Source organism: Salvelinus sp. IW2-2015, linkage group LG13 (assembly GCF_002910315.2).
Source record: "Salvelinus sp. IW2-2015 linkage group LG13, ASM291031v2, whole genome shotgun sequence".
Classification (NCBI taxonomy): domain Eukaryota; kingdom Metazoa; phylum Chordata; class Actinopteri; order Salmoniformes; family Salmonidae; genus Salvelinus; species Salvelinus sp. IW2-2015.
This window is the reverse complement of record NC_036853.1, coordinates 37,906,348-37,923,583: the sequence shown is the minus strand read 5'-3', so window position 1 is coordinate 37,923,583 and position 17,236 is coordinate 37,906,348. Positions and strand designations below refer to the sequence as shown.

The following is a 17,236-nucleotide window of genomic DNA, read 5'->3' as shown; positions in this document are numbered from 1 at the left end:
CCTATAACGAATACAATAAACGAACAATTTAAGACGGAGAATCGTTATTGTCTTTACCGGAAGATAAACAACAAAGAATGCGCTCTCATCCATCGTCGATGAAACATTACAGCCAAAATGGGAGCCACTTAGAAAAACTACAAATTCTAGCAAATTTTTCCAAAACAGAGCCTGAAACTCTAAGAGCTGACATCTAGTGGAAGCCCTAGGAACTGCAAACTGAGCTTTTCGCCTCATAATAACATACATAGCAGCCATCGGAAACAGTAGTAGGCTGAAAATATTTTTTTGGGGGGTGGTTTGTCCTCGGGTTTTCGCCTGCCATAGCATCAGTTCTGTTATACTCACAGACATTATTTGAACTGTTTTAGAAAACTTTAGAGTGTTTTCTATCCCAAATCTACACAATTATTACTTGCATATCCTAGTTCTGGGCGCTAGAGACAGGCAGTTACTTGTGGATGCCAGGCTTTTCATCCAGATGTCAAAATACTGCCCCCTAGCCCAAAGAGGATTTATTAAGGAAGTTACTGAAGTAAAAGTAGTCAAAAATATGAATAGTAAGTACAGATACCACTTAACAGTTTGACCTTCAGGTTTAGAGAGATCGCCGCCGACTCACAGAAATCGCGGTTGTAAGAGAGACTGCAAGGGTATAGCACCACTGTTAGGTATATGTTATCACGGGCTGCAGGGGCGAATTATATGATAACACTGCATCACGGCGACGCCCCTACAGTGTGCTAGTGCGTGTCCGGATAGTATAAGTACCACGTACACGTGAAGGCGGTCGAATAGCAGAGCAGAGATCCGAGAGAGAGCACGAGGGTAAGTTAAGAGTCCTCCCCAGAACGTAGCGCGGTGCAGTATAGAGAGAAGTCTGTAACAGACACTCAATTAGTATATTGTGATGAGCATTGCTTTAAATGTGTTAACTGGGTCAAATGTTTTGGGTAGCCTTCCACAAGCTTCCCATAATAATTGGGTGAATTTTGGCCCATTCCTCCTGACAGAGCTGGTGTAACTGAGTCAGGTTCGTAGGCCTCCTTGCTCGCACACATTTTTCAGTTCAGCCCACACATTTTCTATGGGATTGAGGTCAGGGCTTTGTGATGGCCACTCAAATCAAATAAAAGTTTATTTGTCACGTGCGCCGAATACAACAGGTATTCTTACCGTACAGTGAATTGCTTACTTACAGGCTCTAACCAATAGTGCAAAAATTTATTAGGTGAATAATAGGTAGGTAAAGAAATAAAAACAACAGTAAAAAGACAGGCTATAAACAGTAGCGAGGCTACATACAGACACCGGTTAGTTGGGCTGATTGAGGTAGTATGTACATGTAGATATGGTTAAAGTAAAGAGGGGTTGGTGGGTGGGACACAATGCAGATAGCTCGGTTAGCCAATGTGCGGGAGCAGTGGTTGTCGGCCCAATTGAGGTGAGTATGACATAAGTGTATAGTTATAGTGACTCTGCATATATGATAAACGGAGAGTAGCAGCAGCGTAAAAAAGGTTGTTGGGGGGGCTCACAATGCAAATAGTCCGGGTAGCATTTGATTACCTGTTCAGGAGTCTTATGGCTTTGGGTAAAAACTGTGGAGAAGCCTTTTTGTCCTAGACTTGGCACTCCGGTACTGCTTGCCATGCGGTAGTAGAGAGAACAGTCTTTGACTGGGGTGGCTGGGTTCTTTGACAATTTTTAGGCCCTTCCTCTCACACCGCCTGGTGTAGAGGTCCTGGATGGCAGGCAGCTTAGCCCCAGTGATGTCCTGGGCCGTACGCACTACCCTCTGTAGTGCCTTGCGGTCAGAGGCCGAGCAATTGCCGTACCAGGCAGTGATGCAACCAGTCAGGATGCTCTCGATGTTGCAGCTGTAGAACCTTTTGAYGATCTCAGGARCCATGCCAKAWKRTTTTAGTTTCCTGAGGGGGAATAGGCTTTGTCGTGCCCTCTTCACGACTGTCTTGGTGTGTTTGAACCATTCTAGTTTGTTGTTGATGTGGACACCAAGGAACTTGAAGCTCTCGATCTGCTCCACTACAGCCCGCCAATGAGAATGGGGGCGTGCTCGGTCCTCCTTTTCCTGTAGTCCACAATCACCTCCTTAGTCTTGGTTACGTTGAGGGTCAGGTTGTTATTTTGGCACCACCCGGCCAGGTCTCTGACCTCCTCCCTATAGTCTGTCTCGTCATTGTCGGTGATCAGGCCTACCACTGTTGTGTCGTCTGCAAACTTAATGATGGTGTTGGAGTTGTGCCTGGCCATGCAGTCGTGGGTGAACAGGGAGTACAGGAGGGGGCTGAGCACGCACCCCTGGGGAGCTCCAGTGTTGAGGATCAGCGTGGCAGATGTGTTGCTACCTTGTAAGAAAGCTAACGTTTAAGTTCCTTGCTCAGAACATGAGAACATATGAAACCTGGTGGTTCCTTTTAACATGAGTCTTCAATATTCCCAGGTAAGAAGTTTTAGGTTGTAGTTATTATAGGAATTGTAGGACTATTTCTCTCTCTACCATTTGTATTTCATTAACCTTTGACTATTGGATGTTCTTATAGGCACCTTAGTATTGCCAGTGTAACAGTATAGCTTCTCCTCGCGCCTACCTGGGCTCGAACCAGGAACACAACGACAACAGCCACCCTCGAAGCAGCGTTACCCATTGCTCCACAAAAGCCGCGGCCCTTGCAGAGCAAGGGAAACAACCACGCCAAGTCTCAAAGCGAGTGACGTTTGAAACGCTATTAGCGCGCACCCCGCTAACTAGCTAGCCATTTCACCTCGGTTACACCAGCCTCATCTCGGGAGTTGATAGGCTTGAAGTCATAAACAGCGCAATGCTTGAAGCACAGCGAAGAGCTGCTGGCAAAACGCACGAAAGTGCTGTTTGAATGAATGCTTACGAGCCTGCTGGTGCCTAGCACCGCTCAGTCAGACTGCTCTATCAAATCATAGACTTAATTATATCGTAATAACACACAGAAATACGAGCCTTAGGTCATTAATATGAATCCGGAAACTATCATCTCGAAAACAAGATGTTTATTCTTTCAGTGAAATACGGAACCGTTCCGTATTTTATCTAAGGGGTGGCATCCCTAAGTCTAAATATTCCTGTTACATTGCACAACCTTCAATGTTATGTCATAATTACGTAAAATTCTGGCAAATTAGGTGGCCCAAACTGTTGCATATACACTGACTCTGCGTGCAATGAACACAAGAGAAGTGACACAATTTCACCTGATTATTATTGCCTGCTAACCTGGATTTCTTTTAGCTAAATATGCAGGTTTAAAAATATATACTTCTGTGTATTGATTTTAAGAAAGGCATTGATGTTCATGGTTAGGTACACATTGGAGCAACGATGCGCACCGCATCGATTATATGCAACGCAGGACACGCTAGATAAACTAGTAATATCATCAACCATGTGTAGTTAACTAGTGATTATGATTGATTGATTGTTTTTTATAAGATAAGTTTAATGCTAGCTTGCAACTTACCTTGGCTTACTGCATTCACGTAAAACGCAGTCTCCTCGTGGAGTGCAATGAGAGGCAGGTGGTTAGAGCGTTGGACTAGTTAACTGTAAGGTTGCAAGATTGAATCCCCCGAGCTGACAAGGTGAAAATKTGTTGTTCTGCCCCTGAACGAGGCAGTTAACCCACCGTTCCTAGGCCGTCATTGAAAATAAGAATGTGTTCTTAACTGACTTGCCTAGTTAAATAAAGATTAAATATCGGTGTCCAAAAATACAGATTTCCGATTTGTTATGAAAACTTGAAATCGGCCCTAATTAATCGGCTATTCCGATAATCGGCTATTCTGTAGTCAATTAGGCAGGTTGCCTTTGTGTTCTTGGGCACAGGGACTATGGTGGTCTGCTTGAAACATGTTGGTATTACAGACTCAATCAGGGACATATTGAAAATGTCAGTGAAGACACCTGCCAGTTGGTCAGCACATGCCCGGAGCACATGTCCTGGTAATCCGTCTGGCCCTGCAGCCTTGTGTATGTTGACCTGTTTAAAGGTCTTACTCACGTCGGCTACGGAGAGAGTGATCACACAGTCGTCCAGAACAGCTGATGCTCTCATGCATGCCTCTGTGTTGCTTGCCTGGAAGCGATTTAGCTCGTCTGGTAAGCTCGTGTCACTGGGCAGCTCACGACTGTGCTTCCCTTTTTAGTCTGTTATAGTTTGCAAGCCCTGCCACATGAGAAGGGGCGTCGGAGCCGGTGTAGTATGATTCAATCTTAGCCCTGTATTGACGCTTTGCCTGTTTGATGGTTCGTTGCAGGGCATAGCAGGATTTCTTGTAAGCTTCCGGGTTAGAGTCCCGCACTTTTGAAGCGGCAGCTCTACCCTTTAGCTCAGTGCGAATGTTGCCTGTAATCTATTGCTTCTGGTTGGGGTATGTACTAGAGGTCGACCGATTAATCGGAATGGCCGATTAATCGGGGCCGATTTCAAGTTTTCATAACAATTGGAAATCGGTATTTTTGTGCGCCGATTTGCCTATTATTATTATTATTTTATTTTTTACACCTTTATTTAATCTTTATTTAACTAGGCAAGTCAATTAAGAACACATTCTTATTTTCAATGACYGCCTAGGACCGATAGATTTTTAACCTTGTCAGCTCGGGGGATCCAATCTTGCATTGATTACATTGCATTCCACGAGGAGCCTGCCTGTTAGCGAATGCAGTAAGCTAAGGTAAGTTGCTAGCTAGCATTAAACTTATAAAAAACAATCAATCAATGACTGTCATTGCTCCAATGTGTACTTAACCATAAACATCAATTCCTTTCTTAAAATCAATACACAAGTATATATTTTTAAACCTGCATATTTAGCTAAAAGAAATCCAAGTTAGCAGGCAATATTAACCAGGTGAAATTGTGTCATTTCTCTTGCGTTCATTGCACGCAGYGTCAGGGTATATGCAACAGTTTGGGCCGCCTGGCTCTTTGCGAACTAATTTGCCGGAATTTTACGTAATTATGACAACATTGAAGGTTGTGCAATGTAACAGGAATATTTAGACTCATGGATGCCACCCGTTAGATAAAATACGGAACGGAATAAACGTTTTGTTTTCGAGGTGATAGTTTCCGGATTAGTCAAAGGTATATGGTTTAGAGAGAAATAGTCAACACGTTATAATTCCTGTAATATCTTGCGGCTGAATTTGAAAGGGGTTCCTTCGTTATTTTACCGTTCATGTCTTCCATAGAGATGTCTTGAGCTACTTCAAATAAGGTCTGTGTTTCGGGCAGGCTTAAACCGCCTCGACGTTTTGATACCCGTGTAAATCTCACTAGGATAAGGTAACGATTGTCAACATATTTTCATAAATCCACCCTACAATTTTTTTTATCTTCGCTTATATTTAGCCAATATTGATCAGAGTTACCTTGTCCTATGGATATCTACACAGTTATAAAATTGGCACGGTGATGTAAGCCTACACGAAACACAGACCTTATTTTAAGTGAATCTAAAAATATCCTATGCAATAATGAAGGAACCGCTTTTCAGATTTTGCTAGGTGTCATGGGAATTATGACTCGCACTTTGGTTGTCAATTCTTACCATGCCCATTATTAAAATAGGATTTCCTGCATATAGAAATTAAAGTTTTTGTTTTCAACATTCATCACAGGTAACTTAAACTCTATTTTTATTCAAACAGTTGGGAGTATTTGTGTCCTAAGCAGACTCTTCAGTATCATTGTCACTTCAGAGCTGTGTGTGTATTTATGTATTATATTAAGTTAAAATAAAAGTGTTCATTGTTCATTCAGTATTGTTGCAATTGTCATTATTACAAAAATGTGTGTGTATGATATATATATTTTAAAAACATTTTWAAAAATAAAATAAATCGGCCGATTTAATTGGTATCGGCTTTTTTTGTCCTCCAAGAATCGGTATCGGCAATGAAAAATCATAATCGGTCGACCTCTAGTATGTACGTACAGTCACTGTGGGGACGACGTCCTCGATATACTTATTGATAAAGCCAGTGACTGATGTGTACTCCTCAATGCCGTCGGAAGAATCCGGGAACATGTTCCAGTCTGTGATAGCAAAACAGTCCTGTAGTTTAGCATCTGCTTCATCTGACCACTTTTTTATAGACRGAGTCACTGGTGCTTCCTGCTTTAATTTTCYCTTGTAAGCAGGAGGATAGAGTTGTGGTCGGATTTTCCAAATGGAGGGCGAGGGAGAGTCTCTGTGTGTGGAGTACAGGTGATCTAGAATTCTTTTCCCTCTGGTTGCACATTTAACATGTTGATGGAATTATGCTAGAACTGATTTAAGTTTCCCTGCATTGATGTCTCCGGCCACTAGGGGTGCCGCCTCTGGGTGAGTTGTTTCGTGTTTGCTTATTTCCTTATACTGCTGTCTGAGTGTGGTTTTAGTGCCAGTATCTGTCTGTGGTGGTAAATAAACACCCACAAAAAGTATAGCTGAGAACTCTCTAGGCAAGTAGTGTGGCCTGCAATTTATCACAATATACTCTACTTCAGGCGAGTAAAATCTAGAGACTTCCTTAGATTTCATGCACCAGCTGTTGTTTACAAATATGCACAGACCACCCTCCCTCGTCTTACCGGAGTGTGCTGTTCTATCTTGCCGGTGCAGCGTATATCCCGCTAGCTGAATACCCATGTCGTCGTTCAGCCACGATTCCGTGAAACATAGGATATTACAGTTTTTGATGTCCTGTTGGTAGGATATTCGTGATCGTACCTCATCTAGTTTATTGTCCAATGATTGCACGTTGGCGAGTACTATTGACAGTAACGGCAGCTTTCCCACTCGCCTTTTCTGGGTCCTGACCAGGCATCCGGCTCTTTGTCCTCTGTACCTGCGTCGCGTCCTCTTGCAAATAACGGGGATGATGGCACTGTCGGGTGTTTGGAGATTGTCTTGTGCTTCTTGCTTGTTGAAGAAAGAATCTTTGTCTAATCCGAGGTGAGTGATCGCTGTCCTGATGATATCCAGAAGCTCTTTTTTGCCGTAAGATACGGTTGCAGAAACATAATGTACAAAATAGGTTACAAATAACGCGGGAAAAAAACACTTAATAGCACAATTGGTTGGGCGCCTGTAAAACTGCTGCCATTTCTTCCGGCGCCACTCCAATACCTTGACAACATCTTGAGATGTTGCTTCAATATATCCACAATTTTCTTCCCTCATGAAGCAATCTATTTTGTGAAGTGCACCATTTCCTCCTGCAGCAAAGCACCCGCACAAAATGATGCTGCCACCCCTGTGCTCCACGGTTGGAATGGTGTTTTTCGGCTTGCAAGCCTCCCCCTTTATCCTCCAACATAACGATGGTCATTATGGCCAAACAGTTCTATTTTTGTTTCATCAGACCAGAGGACATTTCTCCAAAAAGTATGATATTTGTCTCCATGTGCAGTTGCAAACCGTAGTCAGGCTTTCTTATGGCGGTTTTGGAGCAGTGGCTTCTTCCTTGCTGAGTGGCCTTTCATGTTATGTCGATATAGGACTCGTTTTACTGTGGATATAGATACTTTTGTACCTGTTTCTTCCAGCATCTTCACAAGGTCCTTTGCTGCTGTTCTGGGATTGATTTGCACTTTTCACACAAGTCTGTTCATCTCTAGGAGACAGAACGCGTCTCCTTCCTGAGTGGTATGACGGCTGCGTGGTCCCATGGTGTTTATACTTGCGTACTATTGTTTGTACAGATGACGTGGTACCTTCAGGCYTTTGGAAATTGCTCCCAAGGATGAACCAGACTTGTGGAGGTCCACAATTTGTTTCTGAGGTCTTGGCTGATTTCTTTTGATTTTCCTATGATGTCAAGCAAAGAGGCACTCAGTATGAAGGTAGGCCTTGAAATACATRCACAGGTACACCTCCAATTGACTCAAATGATGTCAATTAGTCTATCAGAAGCTTCTAAAGCCATGACATCATTTTCTGGAATTTTCCAAGCTGTTTAAAGGCACAGTCAACTTAGTGTATGTAAACTTCTGACCCACTGGAATTGTGATACAGTGAATTATAAGTGCAATAATCTGTCTGTAAACAATTGTTGAAAAAATTTGTGTCATGCACAAAGTAGATGTCCGAACCGATTTGCCAAAACTCTAGTTTGTTAACAAGAAATTTGTGGAGTGGTTGAAAAACYAGTTTTAATGACTCCAACCTAAGTGTATGTAAACTTCTGACTTCAACTGTAAGTAGCACTTTAAAGTATTTTTACACCACTGCCTGGCACCATCCATATGGTTAATCATGGTGGTGGCAGCATAATGCTGTGGGGATGTTTTTCAGTTGCAGGGACTGGGAGACTAGTCAGGATCAAGGGAAAGATGAACAGAGCAAATTACAGAGAGATCCTTAATGAAAACTTGCTCCAGAGAACTCAGGACCTCAGACTGGGGCGAAGGTTCACCTCCAACAGGAAAATGAGTCTTCGCACACAGCTAAAACAACACAGGAGTGGCTTCGTGGCAGGTCTCTGAATATCTTTGAGTGGCCCAGCCAGAGCCCGGACTTGAACCCGATCAAACATCTCTGGAGAGATGGTGATCATACGTAATTGGTGATGGACATCCACAAATTAATGCATACCATACTAAACGTAACATATCATACGAACRGGAGTGTGTCGGATTTACGTACAGAGTAATGCAAAATGCTCTGAGACCAGGATGGGAAATAGCTCTAGCGCTGCAGTGAGTGGGGGGCTATATAACCCTGTGACGTACCTTTCACTCTTCCTGAGTGAAAGAGGTGCGCACTTTGACATGCAGTCCAGCAACAAGTCCGAGGGTTTTAGGAACATAGACAAATTTTCTAAATCTGCTTTCATTCCCCCGTTTAAGATAAATTACCATAATCTAAATGTGATTTCTGTCATTCTGAGCACTGTGGTTGGACGCCCTAATGGGTTACGCACCCAATGCAAATAGGTCCATTAAATGTCCAAATAATCTGTAAATGAAAATCATCCCGGTCACGTTGTCCAGTGTCACATTTTCCTAACGGAAACCCTGGTGTGTGTGTGGAGCCTTTCAGGTCCATAGAGACCCAGCCAGTGAGGCAGATCCAGTTCTACTGCAATGTGACACCCTCTGGGCCACAGACAGACAGAGCGACAGTACACAGGCAGCAGAGTCCTCAGCAACACACTATTGGCTCAGGCTCCGTAATGCTCAGGCGATCCCCAGGAGTGTGATATTTGTTACTAGTCTGTGTATACTGTCTGTCTGGTGGCAGAGTTCTTCTGTAGAGGGTATGTTCAGGTAACTGGAGGATCTACTTATATTTCTACCTGGTTGTGAGGGAAAAGAGTCCGGTGTTTTTGTGACTGTAACGTTAACTGAAGGTTGTGTTTGTGTTTCCTTAGGGGTGTGAGGGATTGATCTCCTGTCACCATGGACATGGACACCCAGCCACAAGGCCAGCAGGCAGCAGTACCCGTGTTCCAGCCACAGGTAGGACCCCCTAACCCTAACCCAACCACAAGGCCAGCAGGCAGCAGTACCCGTGTTCCACCCACAGGTAGGATCCCCTCACCCTAACTTACCCTCACCCAAACCGGTTTGGCCGGTGTAGGCCATCATTTTAAATAGGAATTTGTTATTTAACTAGGCAAGTCAGTTAATAAAGGTTAAATAAAAAATATTACAACATCACTTTTACCCTAACTCTAACCCAAACACAGCAAGCTGCAGTACCTGTGTTCCAGCCACAGTACGATCCTCTTACATTTATGTTTACTCACAAATACTCATTCATATTTAGGGTAGGCCTATACTTGAATTTTAAGCCTGTCAATTAATGTAAATTAAGTAAAGTACAAATTAGGCTACGGGCGATTCCCAGTAAAGTTGGGAACAAAATGTATGTCAAAATTACTGTATTTGTTATTTGTATTAACAATACAGGTTGTCATTTTACTAACCCCTCAATCGTACAGTATAGGCAGATGAAGGCCGGAGAGAGAATTAGTATTGATTGAAACTCTGGAGGCTTGCAGAGCTTGACCTCCCAGTGAGCAGCTTTTGATACGATAACATTCAGGTTGTTATGTTGCAAATCTGGCCACCGTTGGAATTTAATAGCAATATCGTACATAAGCTTCATCAATCTCCTTCATAGCACAAGGATGTTTCTGGCCCCACTATGTATTGAATGGACTTATAACAAAGAGGATTCGCCCGCTATCCATATCCATACGTTGAAGAGGAAACGGGAAAACAACTTTTTTTTTTGTAACGCTAAAAATTATCCTGTTTTTCTTGTGTATGCAAAGCCAGTGCAATATTAACTGTGAAATCGCKAGGGTGTTAATTTATTTGAATATGTTTAATTACTAATTGGGTTTTGCACAGAAATGAAAGAACGAGAACTAGCATCCCCCACACTCGAGATATCATATTCCAATTTAACAGAGTTGTGGTAATAATGATTTCCTCTGTTTTTCACACACTATTTAGCATCATTTCAGTTATTTTTCTCTTTCATTTTTGTCTTGAAATATATTTAGAAGTAGGCCTAATAACATGCATATTATTAGTTTATGCAAGATCATATTTTACAGTTTGTATTTCAAACACCAGTCCTATGCAGATCCAGACATTATTTTGCTTCCTGTTAGGCATCCAGCGTCATACTGTGTCTATCAGCAGACGGATCCTTCTCTTTCAACAAGTCCTCAATCTATTTCACACTTTTTCTCAATTTAATCTGCTCGGCAAAAATTCCCCTCCTGAAAATGTGAATTGTATCACATCTCTAAGTCCCGGAGGTATGATGCATATGCATTAGGTAAAGTGGATGAGCTGGTATCGTGTGCATTTTTAATGGTGCATTTGCTCTTTGAGTGGGAGAGAGAGATTCTCAAAATGGAATTTGAACGTCGCAGCAGGTTTTGACAGAGTCAGATCTCTGTCTGTGTGTGTGTGTGTGTGAGAGACAAGGCGGAGGGTTATAAGTGAGCTAACACACCGTGGTACAGGAACAGATTGAAGAGGAGCAGAGAGAGAAACACCAGCGGGGTAGGGAGGATGGATGGAGTGATGAATATTGTATGGCGGTGCTAAGCTGGCTGGGGCTGAGGAGAGATGTAGGTGAAAGAAGAGGGAGGTGAGGAGTACAGACCGAGGCTGGTGATGGGGAGAGGGGGGGTAGAGGGTGGGTTGGCGCTCTGTGGGAGATGGCACCCTTACTGGCTCCCGCTGGCCTTTTTCTGGCAGCCGCTGGCAGTGCCACACTGTCGCATCACACCTCACATCTCTCCCCCTCTTTCTCTTCCTCTCCCCCTCTGTCTCGCTCTCTTCATTTATTTTCATCTCCTTCCCTCTCTCTCCATCTCTCCCTCCCTCTCTCTCTGTCTGTCTCTCCCTCTCTCTTATCTTAAATTCTCTGTCAGTTGCTCTGTGTCTCTGTGTCACCACATATCACACGTCATCTATGCTTCTGTCTTCATGCCTTTTCTCTTTTTCTCTCTTCCTATCTCTCTTCTTCTCATCTCCTTGTCAGTGAGTAGCCCAGGGTGTGTGCATCTGTGTCACTGGTGGCCACCCTGTCCCTCTGCCATCTCTACAGCACAGGCACATGCTGTCCCTCACAGACATGCTTGTCCACTCCTCTACAATCCCTCACTCTTCCCAACAAGGAGGAGCTTGAGCTAGACACCACAAGTCTGATTCCCCAAAGCAGAGGCCTAACTTCAGCTCTCACCAACTAAGGGTGTGTTCCTCATTCACATTTATGGCCCAAATTCCCACGATAACTGATTGGAAATTGAGACAGAAAATGATGGACATCTCTGTTACTAACTCCTTTCAAACACGCACACACCTCCCCTTCCGCAAGCWGCAATCTGTACAAACCTCTCCTCTCTGTGCCACTCCTCTCCTTCTCTCCTCTTGCGGTTTGCCCAGTGACCCCTCTGTCGTCAGGGGTCGAGCTGCTGCGCCTCACCCACGTGTGTGTGTGTGTGTGACGCAAGTGCGGGCAATGAAGACAGCCTGTCAGTCAGGAGGGCCCGGCTGCCCTTTGAAGGCCAGGCCAGAGGCCGACAAGGTGCCGCAAATGGCCTGTGAAGTTTACATACACTGCCCACTGCTAAACAGATTAGCTCTAATGAAGTGTCTAATGCCGGGCCCCCGCCTGACATAATCCTGCCTGGCAGCCCAGCCCCTCGGCTCACAAAAAATGGACCCCCTCCGGCCCTCTGCGCTCCCCCTCTCCTAGCCCAAGCCCTCCCCAGCCCTGGTTCACCCCTCGCCTAGCCCTCCCCAGCCCCTTGCCCGCTACCCAAGGCGACTCCACGTGGGAGGTGCCCGTTGTTAATCACACTGGACAGTGTGCGATCTGACATGCAAATATAGGTCATTGCATATGTAAATGTGTGATTAGGGGGCRGGCGTGCCAGAACACATTAGTGAGACTGTGCTCTCAGCAGGAGGCTGTCACAGCGCTTTACGGGCTCATGCTAACATTCGTCAAGCTACCATGCAGCGAGTGAAAGCTATGCCCTCGCTCTATTTCTAGATCTAGCTCTCTCTTTTTTCTCTCATTCCATTTCTCTCCTCCTAACCTAACACCATGGCCTCTGCTCCTCCACTCCTTCTGCTTTTCTTTGTGTGAAAAACACTGTCGTGACCACTGTTTACCTCTCTCTTTGTTCTCTGCGTTTGACCTTGGACAGGGTTCAATATAACATCTGTATAAAATTGTCTTTTAAAGGTATGTGTGGGGTACAGATATTTAAAAAATCATGTTAAACACTATTATTGCACACAGTGAGTCCATGCAACTTTGTGAATTGTTTGGCACATTTTTACTCATGAACTTATTTAGGCTTGCCATAGCAATAGAGTTGAATACTTTTTGACTCAAGACATTTCAGATTTTCATTTTTAATTAATTTGCTAACAATTCTAAAAACAATATTCCACTTTGACATTATGGGTTATTGTATGTAGTGACAGAAAATCTAAATGTAATCCATTTTAAATTCAGGCTTTAACACAACAAAATGTTGAAAAAGTCAAGGGGTGTGAATACTTCCTGTGTGTAACCTTAATTTATACTTTTTGAAGGCACTGTAAAAAAAAATCATACTAAGAGGAAATAGCGCTATAAAACAGTAATGTATAACAGTAATTTACGATCTATCAGGGAGTAATGAATATTGTAATCAGATTACAAATACTTTTCAAACACTGATTACTTCTAGSATTACTTTTAAATTCAGAAAGGATGTTTGCGGAAAAAAACGGTCACCTTTCTGTCCTCTCAATGACATTCAAAGCAGCATTGGGAAAAAATGTTAAGTGTTAAGTGTTATGTTTGTGCCGCCTGAGCGAGTCTGACCGCAAGTCAGAGACCACTATGATGACACACCAAATGCYTTTGACGGATCACAGGGAAAAGAGCAGGAATTGGCTTTTGTAGACTACAGTTGTCTACCAATGTTGCGACTGCTGTTGACATCCAAAGATTATCCAACTTGTATAAACGCTTTGAGAGAAGGACGAGAGCAGTGGTGTAGCCTACAGGCGATACGGATATCACATTGATATCTACAGTTGAAGTCGGAAGTTTACATACACTTAGGTTGGAGTCATTAAAACTCGTTTTTCAACCACTCCACAAATTTCTTGTTAACAAAATATATTTTGGGCAAGTCGGTTAGGACATCTACTTTGTGCATGACACAAGTAATTTTCCCAACAATTGTTTACAGACAGATTATTTCACTTATAATTCACTGTATCACAATTCCAGTGGGTCAGAAGTTTACATACACTAAGTTTGAACTGTGCCTTTAAAAGCTTGAAAAATTCCAGAAAATGATGTCTTTGGCTTTAGAAGCTTCTGATAGACTAATTGACATCATTTGAGCAATTGGAGGTGTACCTGTGGATGTTATTTCAAGGCCCCACCTTCAAACTCAGTGCTCTTTGCTTGACACCATAGGAAAATCAAAGAAATCAGCCAAGACCCTCATAAAAAGAATTGTGGACCTCCACAAGTCTGGTTCATCCTTGGAAACAATTTCCAAATGCCTGAAGGTACCACGTTCATCTGTACAAGCAATAGTACGCAAGTATAAACACCATGGGACCACGCAGCCTTCATACCGCTCAGGGAGGAGGCTCGTTCGGTCTCTCCTGGAGATGGAAAAGTGCAAATCAATCCCAAAACAACAGCAAAGGACCTTGTGAAGATGCTGGAGGAAACAGGTACAAAAGCATCTATAATCACCAGTAAAACGAGTCCTATATCGACATAACCTGAAAGGCCGCTCAGTAAGGAAGAAACCACTGCTCCAAAACCACCATAAAAATGCCTGACTTRGGTTTGCAACTGCACATATATRGTACTTTTTGGAGAAATGTCATCTGGTCTAATGAAACAWAAATAGAACTGTTTGGCCATAATGACCATCGTTATGTTTGGAGGAAAAAGTGGGATGCTTCCAAGCTGAAGAACAACATCCCAACCGTGAAGCACAGGGGTGGCAGCATCATGTTGTGGGGGTGCTTTGCTGCAGGAAAAGCATGTGCGAGCAATTAGGCCTACAAACCTGACTCAGTTACACCAGCTCTGTCAGGAGGAATGGGCCAAAATTCACTCAACTTATTGTGGAAGGCTACCCAAAACGTTTGACCCAAGTTAAACAATTTAAAGGCAATGCTACCAAATACGAATTGAGTGTATGTAAACTTCTGACACACTGGGAATGTGATGAAAMAAATAAAAGCTGAAATAAATCATTCTCTCTACTATTATTCTGACATTTCACATTSTTAAAATAAAGTGGTGATCCTAACTGACCTAAGACAGGGAATTTTTACTAGGATTAAATGTCAGGAATTGTGAAAAACTGAGTTTAAATGTATTTGGCCAAGGTGTATGTAAATTTCCGACTTCAACTGTACATAGCGCATTGATGTGAATCGTGGTTGTTGTGGATGGTTGTTCACAAATGCAGATGTGTATTTTAACCCAATAATGGTTGAATTGAAGAAGTTTAAGCTGCCTATAAATCATTGCGACCCAGTGGACAACCAGTGAAAAATGTGRTCTTGCAACAGCTYCATAGTGCGGATCCCAGCCTGTGGAATACAAGTTTGATGGAGTTTCTACCTTCTAAACTCCTCCATGGTATTGTGCTCCATACTCTCAAACTAGTTTAATTTAAGAAGACCACAAGTGGGGCTTTTATTGCTCAATATAATTTGTGCTGATYAATAATATATACATCCGTAGGCCTAACGGACACAAGCTCAAGGAGAGCAGTTGTTCCTCGARCACGAGATCATTTGCCAACCATTCKATCWTCAGTCTGCATAGTCAATGCAGCAGATGCAACAATATGTTGATGACAACGATTGTGCTTTCCACTTRGCTTCTTATTACAAAGAACACAAGCYTTCTAAAATTACACTTAGTTTYTGTATCTTACTGTCTGCAAATAGCTAGTTAGTCTTTTCTTAGCAAGTTGTGGCTAAAATWAATAGTGTAAGACACTAACGTAAAMCGCTAGTTAGCTGGCTAGCTAGCTAATACATGTACCGAGTCAGAGCAAATMAAGCTAMCTAATACAGKCTGATACCAGTCCTGMTGTACGCCTAAATCAGCATGTTGTTTGTGCAACAGCATCTTRTAAATCAGGGAGGAATAGGCAAAGCGTGAATATTTTAGCTACATGATGTAAGAGAAGACATTTTAATGTATCCAAAGATTAAAGGGTCCTACTCCCCTGGGACACCCTGTCACAATAACGCATCCATAGAAGTTCTATTAATATTCTAATTCCTTATTCTATGAACGCCTCCCTGGCTTTTTCAATCGTTGTCATGTCAAACAACARTGTATTTAAAGAGCACACTATTACATTCTAATTATAAAATTAGAATTGCCATTATATTTCCATGATTACAAACGTTCACCCYAGTGTTTTAATCTAAATCGCAATTGTTAGTTAAAAATAAGCCCTCGATTTTGTTTTCCCCATATCGAATTGTATTTGTCACATGCACCGAATACAGCAGGTGTAGACCTTAGTGAAATGCTTGCTTACAAGTCCTTAACCAACAATGCAGTTTTAAGAAAAAATACCTAAATAAGAAATAAAAGTAACAAATAATTCAAGAGCAGCAGTAAAATAACAATAGCGGGGGTATCGGTACAGAGTCAATGTGCGGGGCATCAGTTCGTTGAGGTAATATGTACATCTAGGTAGAGTTATTAAAGTGACTATGCATAGATAATAACAGACTATAGCAGCAGTGTAAAAGAGGGGGGGATGGCAATGCAAATAATCTGAGGATCCAATCTTGCAACCTTACAGTTTTTTATTTTATTTATTTTACCGTTATTTTACCAGGTAAGTTGACTGAGAACACGTTCTCATTTGCAGCAACGACCTGGGGAATAGTTACAGGGGAGAGGAGGGGGATGAATGAGCCAATTGTAAACTGGGGATTATTAGGTGACCGTGATGGTTGAGGGCCAGATTAGGAATTTAGCCAGGACACCGGGGTTAACACCCCTACTCTTACGATAAGTTTTTAATATGTACACAAACTATTTGTATCTGACATCCTAGAAATTTAACAGTCAATTCTTAATGTTTATAACGCATAGGCAAGGTCAGTTAAGAAACCCAACATTCTTACCTAATTTTTCAAATTGGACTAACAGAAGACAACATAGGGTTAATTCACACATCCTTAAAAGAGACGAAAGACAGATATCTAATTGAAACACTTGCCATAGCCTTCAACATAAGGACATCTTCGGTGCGACAACAAGAAACGGATCCAAGTCTGCACAACCTTGACAGTTACTAGTCCAATGCTCTAAACACCTAGTTACATTGCCACTCCACGGAGGAGCCTGCCTGTTACGCAAATGCAGTAAGCAGGTAAGTTGCTAGCTAGCATATAAACTTATAAAAAACAATCAATCAATGACTGTCATTTCCAATGTGTACTTAACCATAACCATCAATTCTTTTCTTAAAATCAATACACAAGTAATATATTTTTAAACCTGCATATTTAGCTAAAAAGAAATCCAGGTTACCAGCAATATTAACCAGGTGAAATTGTGTCATTTCTCTTGCGTTCATTGCACGCAGAGTCAGGGTATATTGCAACAGTTTGGGCCGCCTGGCTCTTTGCGAACTAATTTGCGGAAT

At 42.5% G+C, this 17,236-nt stretch overlaps 1 protein-coding gene across 2 annotated transcripts in view; it reads left to right on the top strand.

Moving 5' to 3' along the window:
* nek7 (NIMA-related kinase 7) overlaps nt 1-17,236 on the top strand; it is a 157,164-nt gene that overhangs the window by 67,088 nt on the left and 72,840 nt on the right. Inside the window, exon 2 of one of the 2 annotated variants that reach the window (XM_023998175.3) lies at nt 9,419-9,506. In XM_023998175.3, coding sequence (XP_023853943.1) covers nt 9,447-9,506 — 60 coding nt within the window. In that variant the 5' untranslated portion in view covers nt 9,419-9,446. Of the gene's footprint in view, nt 1-9,418; nt 9,574-17,236 lie in introns of those variants that run through there. The other variant, XM_023998176.2, reaches the window with a different exon arrangement.